Source organism: Astatotilapia calliptera, chromosome 4, assembly GCF_900246225.1.
Source record: "Astatotilapia calliptera chromosome 4, fAstCal1.2, whole genome shotgun sequence".
Taxonomy (NCBI): Eukaryota; Metazoa; Chordata; class Actinopteri; order Cichliformes; family Cichlidae; genus Astatotilapia; species Astatotilapia calliptera.
In genome coordinates, this window is record NC_039305.1 from 21251644 (window position 1) to 21270237 (window position 18594).

The following is an 18594-nucleotide window of genomic DNA, read 5'->3' on the forward strand; positions in this document are numbered from 1 at the left end:
TTGGAAAAATGTGGCCTGGTCTGATGAGTCTCAATCAACATTCAGGTGGCAGTGTCCCAGTTTGGCAAAAAAAAAAACAACCCATAAAAGCATTGATCCATCCAGCCTTGTGTCAAACGTCAGGCAGTTGATGGTAGCGTTGGCAAAATGGCATATTTTGGCCTTATTTAAACACCACAGCTTCCCTCAGTGTTGTTGCTGGTCATGTCTATTCCTTTGACCACAGTGTAGCGATCATCTGTTGGCTGCTTCAATAATACACCACGTCACCAAGCTCAAATCATCTCGAACTGGTTTCTCGACCATGACAATGGGTTCATTGTACTCAAAGGCCTCCACAGTCACCAGATCTCAATCCAATACAGCACCTTTGGGATGTGGCAATCATGGAAAGCTGCAGCAATTGTGTAAACTATCATGTCAATATGGGACAGACTCTGTGCAAGTTTCCAGCAGCTTGTTGAATCTGTGCCATGAAGAAAGAAAAAGGAGGTCCAACCCAGTATGAGGAAGATGTGTGGAATAAAGTATTATAATATCGACCTTCACCCAAAGTGGGTGAGTGTGGGTCATTTTCCCCTGTTATAGGTAATAGAAACAGGTGCCATACTACAATAAACTAGTTCTCAGTCGCAGACTTATGATTAAACCCAGTCCTCCATGTACAGTGTGACACGACATAGCCCTAATGTGATTTGCCCAAAGTGCCACAGCGTGAATTGACCTTAACAAGTGAGACCAAGAGCGCTGTGTGCTTGGCCTGGATTGTAACTACTGAACACAGAATTTAACCTTGCCCGTTGCACCATACAGCTTTTACATTTAAGAATGTGTGTGCTTCTCTATGTGTGCGTATCATGTTTTTGTGCGTGTGTGTGTCTTAGAAGAGAAAGTCAAACAAAATTTTAAAACCACCGGTAAGTTTGCTGTTTTCTGTTTACTGCAGTTCACTGTCTATCCCTACTCTGCTTTGCGGCAAGAGCCTGGCTTAGCTTTAAAGGCTTGCACATTAGTCCTTGTGTGTGTCTGTGCCTGCATATGTGTGCGCGTGTGTGTTTGTGGTGGATGGGTTGGGGGGATAAGACAGAAGGGGACTCTGGAGGTGTTGACTGTGGAAATTAAAGAGGAATTAGAGAAAGCAGAGCACAAGGAGGAACAGAGGAGAACATGGGAGAGAGAGCGCGAGAAAGAAGCAGAAGGAGAGAGAGCTTTTCTGAATATTCAAATCTTTCCTTTTAATTCAGCTGCAGATTACTGAATCTTTCATCTGTCAAGGAAGGATCGACCTTACACTGCTTGACTTAGTGTGTGTGTGTTTAAACTGTGCATTGCAACAGACTGACCCAAGGCATTTTCCAGTGTGATTGAAGATGTTTTTTTGGTTTGTAGCGATACCTGCAACAGCATGCTATTAACATTTTTTTTTATTACTACTCCCCCAAGGGAGCCACTTGTTTAACACTGTTTTACACTGATGTAATTGCTAAATAAGATTCCAGTACATTTGTAGATCGGGTGCACAACACAAAGCTATAACACCACCGCCTGTGAGTATTCCCCTCTTTTTTAGATACTTTGGACTCCTTCTCATTTAAAAAAAAATCTTCAGAGAATAAGCTGCTGCAGGGTTTGCATTCTTTCAGACTCCCACAATTGTATTGTTTCCGTTAGCTAGAATATCTAGCAGTTGCATACCATGGGAACAAGAGCTCAATGCGCTGGCAGAAACCATGTTTTCTAGAAATAAAGCAGTGCAGTTTCTCTGTGTTTTTCTATGTGTAATGCCTCTTATAAATGTAATCAAATCATTGGAAACCAAAATGCTGGTGCAGCTATTAAATGCATTAAAATATTTCTTAATCTTTAATCCTTGCACTACCTGCACTCCTGCATGGATGCTATAGTAGGGAAAACAGTGTTTGGAGACTGAGGACAACCCAAGTGACTCCACATATGGCCAATAATATAGTTGGTGTTTAAAACGACTTTGAAGACAAGGACCAGGTCTGCAGCCACATCATAATGGCAATATAAAATGCCATTAAGACAGTCAGACTGCTTTCACTTTGCAATTTAATGGGGTCAAGTTCGCAATGACATCCAATTTGTTTGTGATAATATGGCAATTGACTGTGATAAATTGGCAAAAGTAGCAAATTTGTTGCCATCTAGATTAGAAATTGACAATAATTATATTTCCAGTCAGAATAAGCTGGATAAGTCTTTAACCACATAACCTAGTGCTAACCCTCAAGCACACCTTTGAGCACCTTTGAGGTCTAACTTTTACCAACATTATCCCTGTGATTTTATAAAACTCCACCTGGTTTCACAAGGACAACAGCAAATGTTTTCATTTAATCCAATTTATTTTGTTGTCTTGTGGTTTCTGGTGACAGATCATGAGTAACTTGCTCAGGTTGTTTAGGTTAGAGGTTCTAGAGACAGCTGTAATCTATTATGTGCCAGTTCTGCTAAGCTACATTTGTGCCTGCGCAATCCTACACTCATATGTTCAGTGAGCGTATCCTTATAGTTGTCCTATTTTCAGAACACTAACTTAATAAATGCCTGCTGCAAAAACACTGGCTCCACTCTCCCTGAAAAGGCACAGCATTGGTTTTAAGTAAATACAAACAACATTTTACCATTTATGCTTTAATTGATCTGCACAATTAAGCAGACTCATGTCTTTTAGCTTTCCTCATACTGAGTACTCACCGTCACTAGGGAGAATAAATATGCTGGGCATTTTGGCAGAGCTCACTGCGCATTTGTAAGGTTTAAGCGTAGGTGAGTATTGGTATCTGAGGCTCAGGAAATCCTGGTGGGAACAGCATAATCTTGATGATGTGTTGGAAGAAGCAAAGCATAGTCTATTGAATACACGTAACAGTGCCACAGATGGCTAATTGTAATGTTTTTGCTGGTAGGATATTTTAGCTCCTTGTCCAAAAATGTCACATGTAATTGGCATAAATAATTGAAATTGCCTCTTTGATAATGTACTGCATCTACAGCTTAGTTGTCTAAAGGAAATTCCTCTTAAACTGATAGGATGCAGGAATTGTAATGTAAATCAAAATACACTGCAGTTATTCACCATCTTGCAGGGAATATTTCTAAATCAATGGAAGAAAAACACAAAATAATGAATATGGAGGATGCATTTGAGAAAAATGGATTTTATCTTGGTGAGAAATTAAAAATACAACATGAAAACCACACTTCTGTTGACTTTTTTTTTGCTTGTCTGTGCATGTGACCATGTACACACCTGTTGAAATGTGTAAGATTCATATATGAAAGTGTTTAGGTAAATAGGAAAATGTATGGATAAAGAAACAAGACTCATTTTTTTAAATTACAAGTATACTGATACAGAAGTTAGCTATTTGCTAATATATATGTTTTGAAGTTACAGTATAATGGCCAATAAATGAGAATTTATAAAAGAAAGAAGAGAAAGGAGAAACACCCTTCAGGCATTCTGTGAGGGTTGATGTTGCATAGTTTGACCAACAGGGGGATTCGGCAACTTCCTGGGTTTGGAGCACTACAAACTACAACGGCTAATCTGAGCAGACTTGGGTACAGTTCAGTGACGCAATCATGTCTTGCTATCAAGCCGTGAATTACATATTATCTAAGTAGGGACTTAAAACAGGGTTGCTGCCTCTCTCCCCTTCTGTTCATTCTGTACACAAATGAGTGTCGCAGCAATTTCACAAACAGACACATCCTGAAGTTTGCTGATGACACAGTAATCGACGAGTCAGGCCATGGACAGGTTGTAGATGATTTTGTGAATTGGTGTGATGAGTCCTTCCTCTCACTTAATGTGTCAAAAACTAAAGACATGATTATTGATTTTAGGAAGTCCTCTTATAGCTCATCACCCACTATCATTAAAACTGCCGATATTGGGATCGTTGAGAGTTATAAATATCTAGGTGTGGTACTTGACCATAAACTGTGTTTTGAATCTCATGCTGATGCCACTACTAAAAAAGTTCAACAAAGACTGTTCTTTTTAAGGAAAATGAGATCTTTTAATGTCTCATCTGAGATGTTGTCCTTGTTTTATAGAAGTTTTATCGAATCTGTGATGTCTTTTTGTATCGCTGCCTGGTTTGGTAACCTGACGGTGAAGAATAAGAATCGGTTGGGACTTCTGGTAAAAACTGCTAGCAAAATTTCAGGGCGCTGGCAAGATGGACTTTTGGCCATTTACAATAGAAATGTGCTTAGAAAGGCTCATTCTATTATTAATTGTGTGAACCATCCACTTCATCCACTCTTTTATCCCTACTGCGTCTTGTCTCCTAAATGGCAAATAATTGTCCTTGAATTTTCTATCATTATTATTGTTATTATTGTTTTATAGTATTGTTCTGCTTGTTCTTATCCTCCTGCTGCTAAACTAAATTCCCCTTGTGGGACAATAAAGAAATTGAATTGAATTGAATTGAAACAAAAACTATCCGCAGATTTATTAAATCTTTAAATCACAAAATGTTAGTAGGGGTAACAGTCTTAAGAGTTCTGTATTGGTGGGCTGTCATTTTTGAAGATATTTGGAAAAGGAAAAGATCTTTAACTTACAATATAAAGTGCATTACGCTGTATAAATGACATTTAATTCAATCAAATTGAAATGGTGGCACATTTGTGAAGTGGTGTGTGTACCTTTGTTAGCTTCTCTAAAATGGGTGAAGGTAACCCTAGGATCTATGTTTGCAATTCAATTCTTTTGACCAAAACATGCACATGCTCACAAAATTAGCATATGAGAATGTGAAAAAAACCTAAACGAATTGTGTTCCAGCACAAATTAAATCCAGGATATGTTCCTATCGTGGTAATAGGCTGCAGTTGCATCTCAAACAACCTCAGGACAGAAAAAACTATTTGAGGTCAAACTTGTTTGCTGATACAAACTTCTGTCTTCTGGCCTCCGATCACAGCATTAAGTCCCAAGTGTATCTGTGTTTGTGCATTTGTGTGTGGAAAACACGCATAATGTCATTAGCATATAATATTTGTATCCCTACGTTTGCGTGCGCTTCATAAGACTGTCCGTGAGTAATGTGGAAGACAATAGTCACCATTTGTTTTCCGCTTTAACTCCTTCTCTAATTAGAACAGTACTTCACCTTGGGAATACTTCTGCACTGCAGTTCAGTGCGCACACCAGATCACTGAGTGTACAATGTGCCTGAGAAAATGTGTGGGATGTGTGTTTGGGGTAAAAGCCAACCAAAGTAGAAAAACAGCAGCATCAGGGCCTCTGATTTAGGTTTCCTTCTAATCACGTTCACGTCATTTTTCCTCCTTAATGTATTTTGCATCCCGGTCTTTCTCCCTCTCTCCCTTTTTCTTGCTTAATATCTCCTCCATTGGGTATAATTTTTTTTCCCCATTTAGATGATGAGACATCTTCTAAAATGAACAACCCCACTGTGATGTAGTGTTCGTATATACATTTAAGACTTTGCTTTTGTTTTTGTAAACCGTTTGATTTATGAAGAAAATCATACTTCCACATGTTGTCAGTGCTCATTGGATGTGCTCACTGCTGTTTGTTCTTACAGTGGTTATTACTTTGTTGTGAATTGATATATATTCCACATGCTTTTTGTGTGATCGGATAAAAATGAAAAACCGAATGAGAGAAATTATTCGATTTTGACAGACGCCTTCAGATTTAACTTTTTTTTTCCTTCCAGAAATGCAGATCCAGTTTTAATTGCCATCTGTGTTGATGCACTCAAAGCACATCAAAGACAGAAACTCCATTTTATGTCTGTTCTTGAATAGCAGTTCAATATGGCATTATGTGTTAATAATTTATGCTACACCACATAGACAAAAATTCAAGGACAAAAAAATCCACAGTCATCAGACCACTTAAAATGTATTGCTTTGTCCTAAATAGATAATCTCACTCGCCACCAAAACAGGATAAAAGAATAGGACCAGCAAAAGGAAAGATTACTCATTAGTGTAAAATCAGGTCAGAGTTGATGTCTGAGACAAAGCAGGACAAAGGTTTTCAAATAGCAAACCTTTAGACTCACAAATAGAGAAATAGATGCTACTATATCACACCCACAAAGGTATATCTGTGTTTTGTGTACCGATGTTACGATACCAGAAATTTAATCATTAGTACCAGTACATGTAGAATTGCATGATGATGATTGCTGAGTAGCCTAATAACCTTACATTACTTACATTATGTTAGCTACATCGGCGGTCCCTACCCTTTTTGCACCACGGACCGGTTCATGTCTGACAATATTTTCACTGAAAGGCCGTTAAGGTGTCGCGGATAAATACAACAAAATAAAACCAGCACCAGTACCAAAATAAGGACGATTTATTCATAACACACAGGAAGACACCCAGGGAAACCAAGTTACTGATAAAAACAATAACAAAAATAATGATAAAAACCATGAAAACCATCAATTTCAAACCCAAGCCTCGGTACCAAACGAGACACGGACCAGTACCAGTCCATGGCCCGGGTGTTGGGGACCGATGAGCTACCTTACATTTATATAACGTTCGCAATTGCAAACTCTTTAGCCTATGGAACATAGCTAATTTTGCAACAGCTGCTGCACAGTTTTTTTCCTTTTCTTAAGTTTGTCTTATTTCTTGAGCATGTAATGATAGACAAGAGCACTATAGATGTATGCTTCCCCCCGACTTAAGGAAAAACTGCCGACTTGGCTCCTACGATTTAGGTCATAAACTAATCAAGAAAGTGTTAAGTTGTGTCATAGATTAAAAGAGCTGCATGGTCATTTTCCCATAGGCTTCTATTCCATTGGACTTTTCATAAAAAAAGATGTTGCCCTGTGATGGCCATTATCAATAATACGGGTTTTAGGCACTTTACAGTAAGTTGCTTTGACTATATACAGTCTGTGTTTTTGCATGCTTTTGAATTCACACAACATATGTTTTGACCTTAACTTGCTCTTGCACGTGGTTTGAGCACGTGTCCATGTTGGTGATCCTGCTCAACTGTGTGACTCTGGGGATGTATCGGCCCTGTGAGGACGTTACCTGCCAGTCAGAGTGGTGTCGCATCTTACAGGTAAGTGCTGCACTCCCACACTGTCAGCTGGGCCTGCTACACAGTATGCAGTAATGTCAGCAGCTGATTGGTTGTTGATTAACTTACTGACATGTTCAAGAGCTTTTTCAACAGAAGCACCATTCACTACAAAGACAAGAACCATATTTTTTACTTTTATTTTAACTAAGCTACTTCAATTAGTGTTTTAAATTATTACACATATGCAACCACAATGCATAAAAACACTCATGAAAAAAGTTAATTATTCATTTTCCTCTTTTCACACCCATTTATTTCTATAAGCTTTCACTGTAGTGCGATGCTGATTCCTGACACACTGAGATCTTCTCATTATATTCGAAGAGAGACATTCTTTTTGCTGTAAAATGTCTAATTAATTGAGACACAACCATAAACATGGTACGCCCGAGTTATTCCCTGCTGGGATAAAACTAACTAACTGATAAAAGCAGTCTTTGTCAGAAAACCTCCTCTAGCATTTCCACTTTTCTTGGTTCAGAACGCGACTGTTTTGATAAGAAGACTTAAAAAGGATCGTTCACTTTGCAAGGATTCCACTTCCTCTTCTTTTTATTGTTGTCAAAGCTTATTTTTGTCTGTGTTCTTGTCACTTTATCCTTTGCGACCAGGTGTTGGATGACTGCATCTTCGCTTTCTTTGCGGTGGAAATGGTTATCAAGATGGTGGCCCTGGGAATTTTTGGCTCCAAGTGTTACTTTGATGACAAGTGGAATCAGCTTGACTTTGTCATTGTCATGGCAGGGTTGGTATCCCACTGTGCCTTTTGCTCATCTCCACTAATTGCTCAATTATCTCTATCACCAGCAGCTTAAATATTAACAGTCTGCTTAGAATAAAAGAAAAAAGAAAAAGCACTTTATTTCTTCCTCCTATACTATATAAATAGGGCTCTTTACACCTCACACATTCAAGTTGTAGGTCATTCGGTGGTTCACCACGCCCAATTTGAAATCCATGGCGACTGATCCCATGACTTTGACACACACTTCCCTTGTGCTTATTTTACATTGAATAACTATTTAAATAAACTTTAGTTTTGCTCCACCTACATATGCATAAGATTTATGTCGCATTAATGAAGGGTAGGAAGAAATAGGGATGCAGAAATAAATACTGAAAGCAATATAATGTTCAACATATGCAATAAAATATATATCTATGTAAGTTTCTGTCAGCTTGTCTGTCAGTTGGAGCAATGTTTCTCTATTATTCGTTAGCCAGTCTGTTATGAGGCACATTCTCCACATAATTGCAGAGAAAAATGTAAACATGTTTAGGACCATCATTATAGCCTTCCTTCTGCTCGTTGTCACACTCATTATGTTTGCATGCTGTATCACAGACTATACAGAAGAAAAAGTGCTTCTGACTTTATGCAATTAAATGGCAAATGCACAGTAATTATGTGGGTCGCTTCAATTACAACCTTTATTAGATTATTAGTGTTTCATTTCATTTTCTTGTTGTTGCTGTTTTGTGTAGACATAAATGTGTGTGTGGTCACCATTTCGTTTTTATAACGTCTATGAAGTAAAACCTTCTCCACCTCTCTCTCTCTCTCTCTCTCTGCGACCATGTCTTCAGGATGTTGGAGTATTCCCTGGATGGCCACAATGCCAGTCTGTCAGCTATCCGTACCGTCCGAGTACTCAGGCCACTGCGGGCTATCAACAGAGTACCAAGTATGCCAGTTTCTTAGTTGTGGTTTGGCTCATATTTTCCCATATATGCAGGGTTTTTACAGCATTTCCCCAATGATTAATGTAAAGCTGTATATTTCTATCTGCCTGGTGTTACTCACTTTGAACTAAGGAAGACAGAGCAGTGTTTTGCTGTGTTTATTCTCAGCACTGCGTGGTAAATTGACCGATGATCAAGACTTTGGTTTTCATCTCACTTTGTGCCAGCCAGCGGGATCTTGCACATAGTTTGTCAATTTCCTAAAAGCTCTGTGACAGAAATAACCATGAATCTACAGCTAAAGGGGATCACTACACAATGGTGTCATAACAACTTACAAGGTTATTAACCAGCATACATTAGGCAAGCAGCCAAGGTCTTTTTCCGGACTCAGCTGCCAGTATTGGTAGCCTTTAAATATATATGTATTTATGTAAGGTTGTTTTTTTCTCATTTTCATGTATATTATAGATTTATTGCACATAAAGTGAAATATCCATATCTCTTGGCTTAATTTAGCACACCCAACCATATGGTGGTGGTTGGTCCACTGTATTTACTCAGTTCCAAATTCAACCCAGCTGTTTACCAGGAGATTTTAAACCACTTTGTGCTGTCACAAGCTTTATGGAGATGCAGATTTCCTTTTCCAGCAGGACCTAGCACCTGCCCACAGCGCCAAAACTACTACTACCTTTGCTGACAGGTTATTACTGTTTTTGACTGGCCAGCCAACTCACCTGACCTGCACCTCACAGAGAATCTGTGGGTTTTGTCAAGAGGAAGATAAGAAGCACAGATCCAAAACTACAGGCGAGCCAAAGGCTGCTATCAAAGCAGCCTGGGCTTCATTAACGCCTCAGCAGTGCTACAGGCTGATTGCGTCCATCCCATGCCATGCTGATGCAGTCATTTGTGGTAACAGATCCCCACCTACGTCACTTTATAGACATTTCTGCATGTTGAAGAATTGAAGATACTTGAGTTGTGTGTGTTTAAGTTTTCTTTGGGGAATTTAAATGATGATGACCTCACATTCATGAGTGACACTGGGGGCTGCACTGCTGCTAACTCATACACTGTCACATAGCATGGAAGACACAGTGGGTCAACACATTAACATTATCACCAAGCTAACAGTAGTTCTGGGAAAAACTTAAAGCTGTGCACAAGGTGAAATAAAACTTATTATTACTGCAACAAGTGTTCAGTTGCTCCCTAAAGGTGGGTTGGTAGATGGAGGCAGATAGAGAGAGGACAGAGGGAGAGAATGTCAGTGAAGACCCAGCTAGCTTAGAGATAGAAATTCAAGGTCAGTGATCTTGAGTTTTCTTGCCCCAAGACACAAACATACCTGAAAGGCGATGTTCATATGCTCACAGGTACACACAACACTGGGCCTCTTCTGTTTTTCTTTTTTTCTTTCACCATAAATATAGTGTCTGTAAGAACGAGCCACGTAGATAAGGCTAACACAGGTTTTCCTCCTCTGTTCTTCTTTCTCTAATCAGTCTGTCTTTCTGTTTTTCTTTCTGCCTAAGAGGATGGGAAATATTCATTGAACTACAAATGTTAACTGTGTCTTTTGTGCTGTAGCTTAGAAACAGTGAGCACCGCACTCTGATTATTTCATGTTCTCAAGGTTGATACGTGCAGGGGGCTTTTGCAAAATCTCTGCCAACTGCCTTGTGCACTCCCAGTCACATACTTTTACCGTCAAGTGAATGCGTTAGCGCAAGCCTGTTATGGTGCTGGAAACAATTACATTTACCCTGTGTGAAATGATCGCAAATTCTTCAGCCATCTGTCTAGTTTTGACTGCATGACTGGGTTTAGAAAAGCACTAGCCTTCCTCAGTTTCTTACTAGGTCAGTTTCTTGTTATGAGCAAAAAAAAAAAAAAAGGTAAGTGAATGCCCATGAATGAAAAGCACAAGCTGACAGCAATGATAACGAAATCTCCAAGGGCATCTTTAGAAACATGGGTGATTTCTCTGGTGGTTCAAGCCAGTCTCTTGTCATCACAACTTGACAGCGAAAACTGTTGTGGGTGACAGTAGTTCTGGCTTTTAAAAATACAATTTTTGTATTTTTTATATTTTGATTCCAAGGATTCCAAGAAAGCAGACTTCCTTGGTCTTGAGTTATAGTTTCCCCCATAATTTCTGAAGGGAAGTTTAAGTTTTTCTTTTGAAAGTGGCTCCTTTATCACTCATTTTCAGTCCAGTTCTTTTACCCAAACCTTTTTTACTGGGATGCGTTTTTTTTTTTTTTTTTGTTAGGTCAGTGTTTAGTGGCTTATGAAAAATTCCAGTAAAAGTAGTATAAAAAAGACCCTTAACTGAAGGCATGAAACAGTAATGCATTGTAGCATAACTCAGCAAACCTAGCACATAACCAATTTTAAATTGTAGCCGTTTTGTTACTAGAACAAATAATTTGTTGCCATTTTATTTTTATTGCATTTATAAAAAATCCCAAAAGGTAAAACAGATTTGCAGGCATAAACTTATATTTTTGCACCAACAACATGATTCCCAAAGAGCTATTAGCTGAGCTGGAATAACTTAACATGGTGTGCAGTGAGTTCTTAATAGGTTTGACAAGTAGAGGACAAAAGAAGAAGTGGCAGGCTCAAAGAACTTATTTACAGCAAATGATCAGTATCTGAAATTTATGCCCTGAAAGCTGGACACGGATGCATCTGGCCTTTATCTGATCCATCTACTGTTCACTGAGGCCTCATCGGAAATGGTCTAAGTCTCAGGGAAGGGAAACAGGGAGAGAAGGTTGAGTTATGCAAAAGTACACAAGAACTGGACTGAAAATCAGTGGCAGCAGGTCTTATAGAGTAGCTACTTTCAGCTGCTCCCTAATTCACAAGGGGTTGCCACAGGAGGTGGCTCCACACATGTGATTTAGCACATTGTGTTGCCTAATGCCCTTCCTGACACATTCCCAAAGGGGTTTGTTTCTTCTCCCAGGAGGGATAAATGCACATTTGACAACAGTAAACACGAGGCAGCCAACATCCAAAGAAGAGCTTTGGATGTCATTCAAGAAGCCCGGAGAACTATTCCTGAAAACTACATATAGACATTACAAGAAAGTTTGCCTCAGACTGTTGGTAAAAATAAAGGTGGCCATATCAAATATACCAAATACCATTTTAAACCTGTCACTCAGAGAAATTAATTCAGTGACATTAAAATGAAAGGTAGAAGATTACTAAAGTGAGGCAACAGGGATTCAACAAGATGGATAACCTTAGCTGATGAATGACTACAATTAGCAATGTAATGACAGCTTTTATCTAAATGTGACTCATTCATATATGATTTTTTTTTTTATGTATATTTAATAATAAGAAGAGTAAAAGAAAGGATAGTCACATTTTACACATTTCAATAATAACTGCATTGACAATAAAATGTTTCTTTAGCTTCTGGCACAGATTTAATAGGAATACTATTATCTTAATTCTTAGGCCCATTCTGATAACTGTAAAACTGGCAAACAAGACATTTGTTTGTTTTCCACTGATGATGATAATGGCTACAGGTAGAGTTTTCTCACGCTGTTGCACAGCACAGACAGTTTGGTCTCAGGATGAAGATTTAAATTTAATTATCACTACAAAGGTAAAAACTGGCAACTCTGTGCCACAGAAAGAATAATAATATCATAGCACTGCACATGTGATCAATGTGACAAAGCTGTGATATATGGAGGAGGAGACAGGGGACATTGTGAGGACCTCGGGGACTGGATCCCTGATGCTGCTGACGCTAAGCACATCTGACATGGGAGATGGATGCTGAATGCACGTGGTTAGATAATAGTAGCCACAAGGAAGCTGCGAGTTCAAATCCCAGAGGATGAAACGATGTCAATCTGTCACTTTCAGTATTGTCATCTGTTGTAATTATAACGTGTGCGAGGATGAAGTTGTTGGCTCCAAAAACATAAGATTAATAGAGCTCGTCAAGGTAAAAGTAAAAGGCTAGCTCGGATGGGTTTTATATTATGTCTGTCATGAATGTCGGGTGCTATTAGTCACACATCTTTGTTGTTTGTATCCCACTGTGTAGGTATGAGGATCTTGGTGACACTGCTGTTAGACACTCTGCCGATGCTGGGAAATGTTCTGCTCCTCTGCTTCTTTGTCTTCTTCATCTTCGGCATTGTGGGAGTCCAGTTGTGGGAGGGACTGCTGCGCAATCGCTGCTTCCTGGGAGAGGACATCGAAACGTGAGGAATTCCGCCTTGTGATGTAGGATAGGAATCTCTTGATCTTTTATGTCAAAGCTGCATTTGATTTTTTTGAACGATACATTTTGGTGAAACTGGGATCCAATTTAAACTTATTTTCCTTGAAAACTGACAAAAAAGGGATGAGTGAACGAGAGCCTGACTGATCATACCAATACCAGTGTTTAGGGATGTAAAACTCAATATATCGAGCGATTTTTTTTTTCAGGAACATGGAATATAAACAGATTTCCTGTATATTTGTCATTTGTAGTAATTTATTTGCTCGTTCATGGCCGTTAGGTTGTATTTGTGGCGCTGTGTTGTAGAGTGCCCTCTGGTGGACAACTATGTAATCCAACAGTCCAGATATGGTTGAAGGGTGTTTCTCCTCTCTATTCTGTACTTTTTTAATTGTCTTTTATCAGTCGTTATAAAAGTTGCTACCGATACATCAGCAAATACCTAATATCGATCACTAATATCAGCCCACTGATAAATCGGTCAGGCTCTAGAGTGAAAGGTACAATCTCGGTCTGTAAAGCTACAAATTGCTTGACAAATATGATATTTTAGCTTCCTCCCTTTTTAGTCCTGTCATAAATTCTGTTGTCATCTGGGGTGATAGTTAGCAGTAGTGAAAATGTAGAACTTCTAGCTTGTTAGAGTATGCACAATGCAGAGAAGTGGAGCAATGCTGTATCAATAAGAACAGGTCAATGTGCTGGTTTCTGTACTCTGAGACAAAGAAATAAAAATACCCCATCTTTGTAGATAATGTGGCTAAAAATATAGACATTCTAGAAACATGCTGTGTCCCTCAATAGAAAGAATTTAAATTAGCACCTATGATCATTGAAAATCATCTCCAAAAAGACCTAGAACTTATCAGCGCAAGAGAAAATTAATTCAGGAGACACTTTTAACTTTGTGGAGTGAAGTGATAAAGCTACTTTCGACTGCTCCCTTATTCACACGGGATCGCGACAGCTGGTAGCGCTACATATTTGATTAAGCAGATTTTTACACTGGATAGACTTCCTGATGTAACATCCAATGGATCACTACCTCCTCCCGGGAGTGAACCAGGAATCTTTTGCTTGGTAGGCAAATGTTTAAACCACTGCACCATAAAATTCCTGAATATGTGTAAAAGTTTTCTTGCTCAGTCCAGATTGTAGGAAATGGCAGACCATAGGTACTGACCTGAAACCAAGAAAAGATACAGCTTCTGTCGATGTGAGACAGAAAACGAGTCAGCACTGACAGACCCACAGCCGAGAGAGAACACAGTGTTCGCTCTGTTACCAAAGACGGGAGAGGGAAACGCTGCATTTCCCTTCTATGCAGCTTGCATTGTGGGAATACTCGATGAACCTATTTTTTCACATTTAGCTTTTCTCGTCTTGTGATATAACAAGATCGGATACAAAAACAGCAGACAAGCTTACTCCCTCAAAATCAAGTACACACACACAAACAGCCAAAATCGAGCTCAGTCATCATTTTAGCCGTCGGGAGTGATTTTATGCAAGAGAAAAATAATAAAAGTTGCTTCAGTAGCCACATCCTCACAACGCCAAAAGAGGCATGAACTAATTGTGCTTTTGATGTAATGGCACAAATTGTCCCAGAGTTAATGTTTCTTTGAGTAGATAAGAAAGACAGATAGAAAACCACAGCTTAATACTTAATATAAAAGATGCTATGATTCCTTTCAGAGAACAAATCTATCTGACTTCCAGGGTAAAATGAATCACTGCCCTCTGAAATAACACATGCACATGCACATACTCTTGCACTAAGCGTCTCCACAATTTCAATTGATTTTTTTCCTTTATTTCCTATTTTAGTGAGTGTTGCAGGTATTTCTTATCATATGCAGTGCCGTGGAGAAGTGTTTGCCCGCTTTCTGAGGTCTTATTTTTCTTTCAATATTCTTTTGTGACCTCCTGGATGAGTTGCTGATGTGCTCTTGGAATCACTGTTCCATGTTTTCAAAATTTATGGCTAGTGGAGTCCCAAAGCCTTTAAAATGGCTTTTTAACCCTTTCCAGACTGACGGATGTCAGTAACTTTCTCGGCTGTTTCTTTAGATGGTGGTATGGTGTGTTTTGAGGTCTTTTAGTCTTCTTCATTTTGTCAGACAGGTTCTGTTTCAGTGATTTCATAATTTATCAAATCTGGGAGTATCCATGAAGTTATTTTAAGGGAGGCCAATGACTTTTTCCTAAAGGGAAAGGTGGGTTATGATAGCTTTTTTCCCCTTAACAAATGCTCCTCATTTAAAAACTGCATTTTTTTATTTACTCAGGTTATGTTTGCCTAATTTAAAAATTATTTAGGTGATCTGAAGCATACAGATGTGACAAATATGCAAAAAAGTAAGAAATGGGTAAGGGGCAAACACTTTCTCATGACACTGAAGCTTTTGGCTTTTTTAAAGCCTTTGAAAAATAAGGAACATGATTTTTGCCTCGGCAGCATTAGGCAAACACACCACAACGGGAAAAAAAGATGACAGGAATTATGGGAATGGTGTGAAAATAAAGCAGTGCACGGTTGCTAAAGCCTTCCGTGTTAGTCGGGCATAAATATCCCTTCACGCAGTAACTGTTGTGGAGAGCTCTCCAATTTAAAGGGAGGAGTATAAATAAAATAGGTAATCTGTGGGATGCACCCAGCACTCTCTACCACGAATAGGAAACACCTGTCACCATGGATACCAATAAAAAAAATCTTGTCATAAAATAAGGGCCATGTTGTTTTTGTAAGTGAAGGATTCAAAGTGTAATGACAACTTGTGCGAATAAAAACATGAATATGGTATAATAACAGTTTTTCTATTTACTGTATCTTTCAAATGCTGAACACTAGAGCAGAAAGGCTGTTAAAGGGGTTGATCTTTTCTCCCCACATAGGTGGAGTGGATAGACAAATATTTTAGAGGCCATAGAGGGCGAGCCACCCAACCATCAATCTTTTTTTATCACTTATTCGGCTCTGACTGGAGCAGCTAGAGCTTTTTTAAAGATTATTTACAGGAAATACAAACTTCCTATATTATCTCTATAGATCCCCCAAAACAAGAGAAGCAAACCAGAAATAACTGAGAAGCCTCATCGAAATCATCAGTCATTCGTGTTGAGGTTTTATAACACGACGTATTGGCTGCAGTCATGATTTGATTTTTAAGCCACTAAGCAATTATAAGACAGAGAGTTCATCAATCCTATTACCATATTGTTGAGATGATTTGCTGATTAGAGTGGAAATCTCTGACTGAGATGTTTTGGAAGAAGAGAACACTGACTGTAATTTGTGGGGTATTTATGTTTGCCCACATGCGTGTGCTCGCAGTGATATTTGTGTTATTCTTTTTCTTTTTTTAATCCAGAATGTACAACATGTCTTTAAATCCTTATTACATGTCTGAGGAAGGTGAAGACAGCCCGTTTATCTGCTCGGCTCCACGCGAAAACGGGATGCGGCGTTGCAAAGATGTGCCACCCTACTCTCAAGACGGGCTCGAATGCACATTGCCGGCTTCTGACCTGAGTCTTAGGAGTGTTGCCAGCGGTAACTTTTGTGTTAACTGGTATCAGTACTACAACGACTGCCGCCCAGGGGAGCTCAACCCTCACAGGGGAGCTGTCAACTTTGACAATATCGGCTATGCTTGGATAGCCATATTCCAGGTAAGCGGGGACAAATGCGCAGATTTGTTTGCAGAAGGTAAAACCCAGAAACCAGTATTTGCTGTTTGCCATAGTTTTGCAAGTTTTGGTTTTCAGTTTTGTTGTTTGTTAAATCACCAAAGACAATATTTGGACTGGGCATTTTATCCATATAGAGTAACCTCAAACTAGAAAATATCACATACTACCGAACACAGTAACTGTTTACTCTCACCTGACTGTCTCAGGGTTTCATTTCATCCCCTAACACTGACATAATATAAATGAAAATCTTCAGCTTAATGACATTTCTGTTAGGATGCCTGGGTCGTTGCCCCCGAGTTTTGAGTTTATTATATTATTAATCATTTCTAGTTTTTTGGTTTCTTTGTTAGAGTTCTGTCTTATGGTTTATGTCTCTGTGTTCTCTAGTTGCTCTGTCTCCCCTGTCAGCTGTATCCCCTTGTCAATTCCGTGTCTCTGTGTTATGTTTCCTGTTTTACTTTGAAAGTCCGTGTCTTACGTTAATGTGTCTGGTTTTGCTTCCTTTGTCTCGTTAGGCCTGAGTTGCCCCAGCTGTGTTTCACTCCTGTTTCCCTTTCCCTGATTGGTCCCTCTGTGTATTTAAGCCCTGTGTTTCTCTGTGTCCGTGTCATGATCTACTCTTATCCACCCTCATCTGTCTGTCTGTCTGTCTGTCTGTCTGTCTGTCTGTCTGTCTGTCTGTCTGTCTGTCTGTCTAAGCTTATTTTGTATTCTCAGTTTTGTTACCCTTTTGAGTTTAGCATTAAAGCTGTTTTTTGAGTTCACGTCTGTCTCCAGAGTCTGCACTTTGGGTCCTTTTCCTGCCTGCACGCAGGCGTTTCATAACAATTTCACACTAATACTGGCTTAAAATGAATCGTATAAATAAATGAAGGCTGATGTTACTCTATCTTCTTAACCCACAAATCAGAGATGTCCAATTTGCATCATAAAAAAAGAGCGTAGGTGTGGCTTTTTCAGCCATTGGTTAGTGAAGCCATTAAAGAGTATTCAGGTTTGAGGCACTTCCCCATTGTCTTTCCTTTTCAGACCCCGACCATAGGCAGTGCATGCGATATAATAGTGTTTGTCCAGGATCAACACTGAAAATGACGACTCATGTTGTTGCAATGTCTTAGTTTATGGAATATGGCAGAAAAAGAAAACATTGCCTTTGCTTATTAAATATCTCTTCTTGAACAAATTTAAGCAGTTCACATTTTTACTCATTTATATAATATAATAAATAATTGTTAAGTTCTGTTACCTGTTAGCTTAGGTTACCAAGCTAACTTAGGCTACTAAGCTAACATATAAGCGGTTTGACAGCCAGTGGGTTTTTTTGCAACCAAGATGACGATGGATTTCTGAAACCAAAAGGTGACATCACTGTCTTCACTGCTATTTACTACTTTAAGAGTAAATCAGGCTTATTCTGTGTCTCCTTGATCTGGAATAGAGTTTAAATAGAGTGAAGTGGCATTGAGAAACCAGGTAATTGTATTTTTGCAAGCTCACAATATCATGTCTATGTTTCTGTTTGTTGCATTTCTAATATTTACAACATTGAAACATGAGCTATATTGAAAAGTCAGTCCAGTAAGAAACTGAAGTAGAAAGATAGCCTTCTAACAAAAATATCCAGCTTTCCAACATAGTCATGTTTCTTATCTTTTGTCTTAAAATAGTAGAAATTTGAAATTAACCCTGGTAGAAAGTCCTCTTAAGCTATCAGTGGGTGTGTATCATGACCTTAAAGCCTCTTCATTTCCACATGCCAGTTTCTGAAAGTGTATTCCTCTTTTCCCATCTTGCTAGTTCCGACTCC

General features: G+C 38.9%; 1 protein-coding gene across 3 annotated transcripts in view; it reads left to right on the forward strand.

Annotated features, from left to right (window-relative positions):
- Window positions 1-18594, forward strand: part of cacna1ha (calcium channel, voltage-dependent, T type, alpha 1H subunit a) — a 130594-nt gene that overhangs the window by 62143 nt on the left and 49857 nt on the right. For all 3 annotated transcript variants that reach the window (XM_026165462.1, XM_026165460.1, XM_026165461.1), the window contains exons 3-7: window positions 7000-7111; window positions 7744-7877; window positions 8720-8817; window positions 12906-13065; window positions 16463-16763. In XM_026165462.1, coding sequence (XP_026021247.1) covers window positions 7000-7111; window positions 7744-7877; window positions 8720-8817; window positions 12906-13065; window positions 16463-16763 — 805 coding nt within the window. The remainder of the gene's footprint in view (window positions 1-6999; window positions 7112-7743; window positions 7878-8719; window positions 8818-12905; window positions 13066-16462; window positions 16764-18594) is intronic.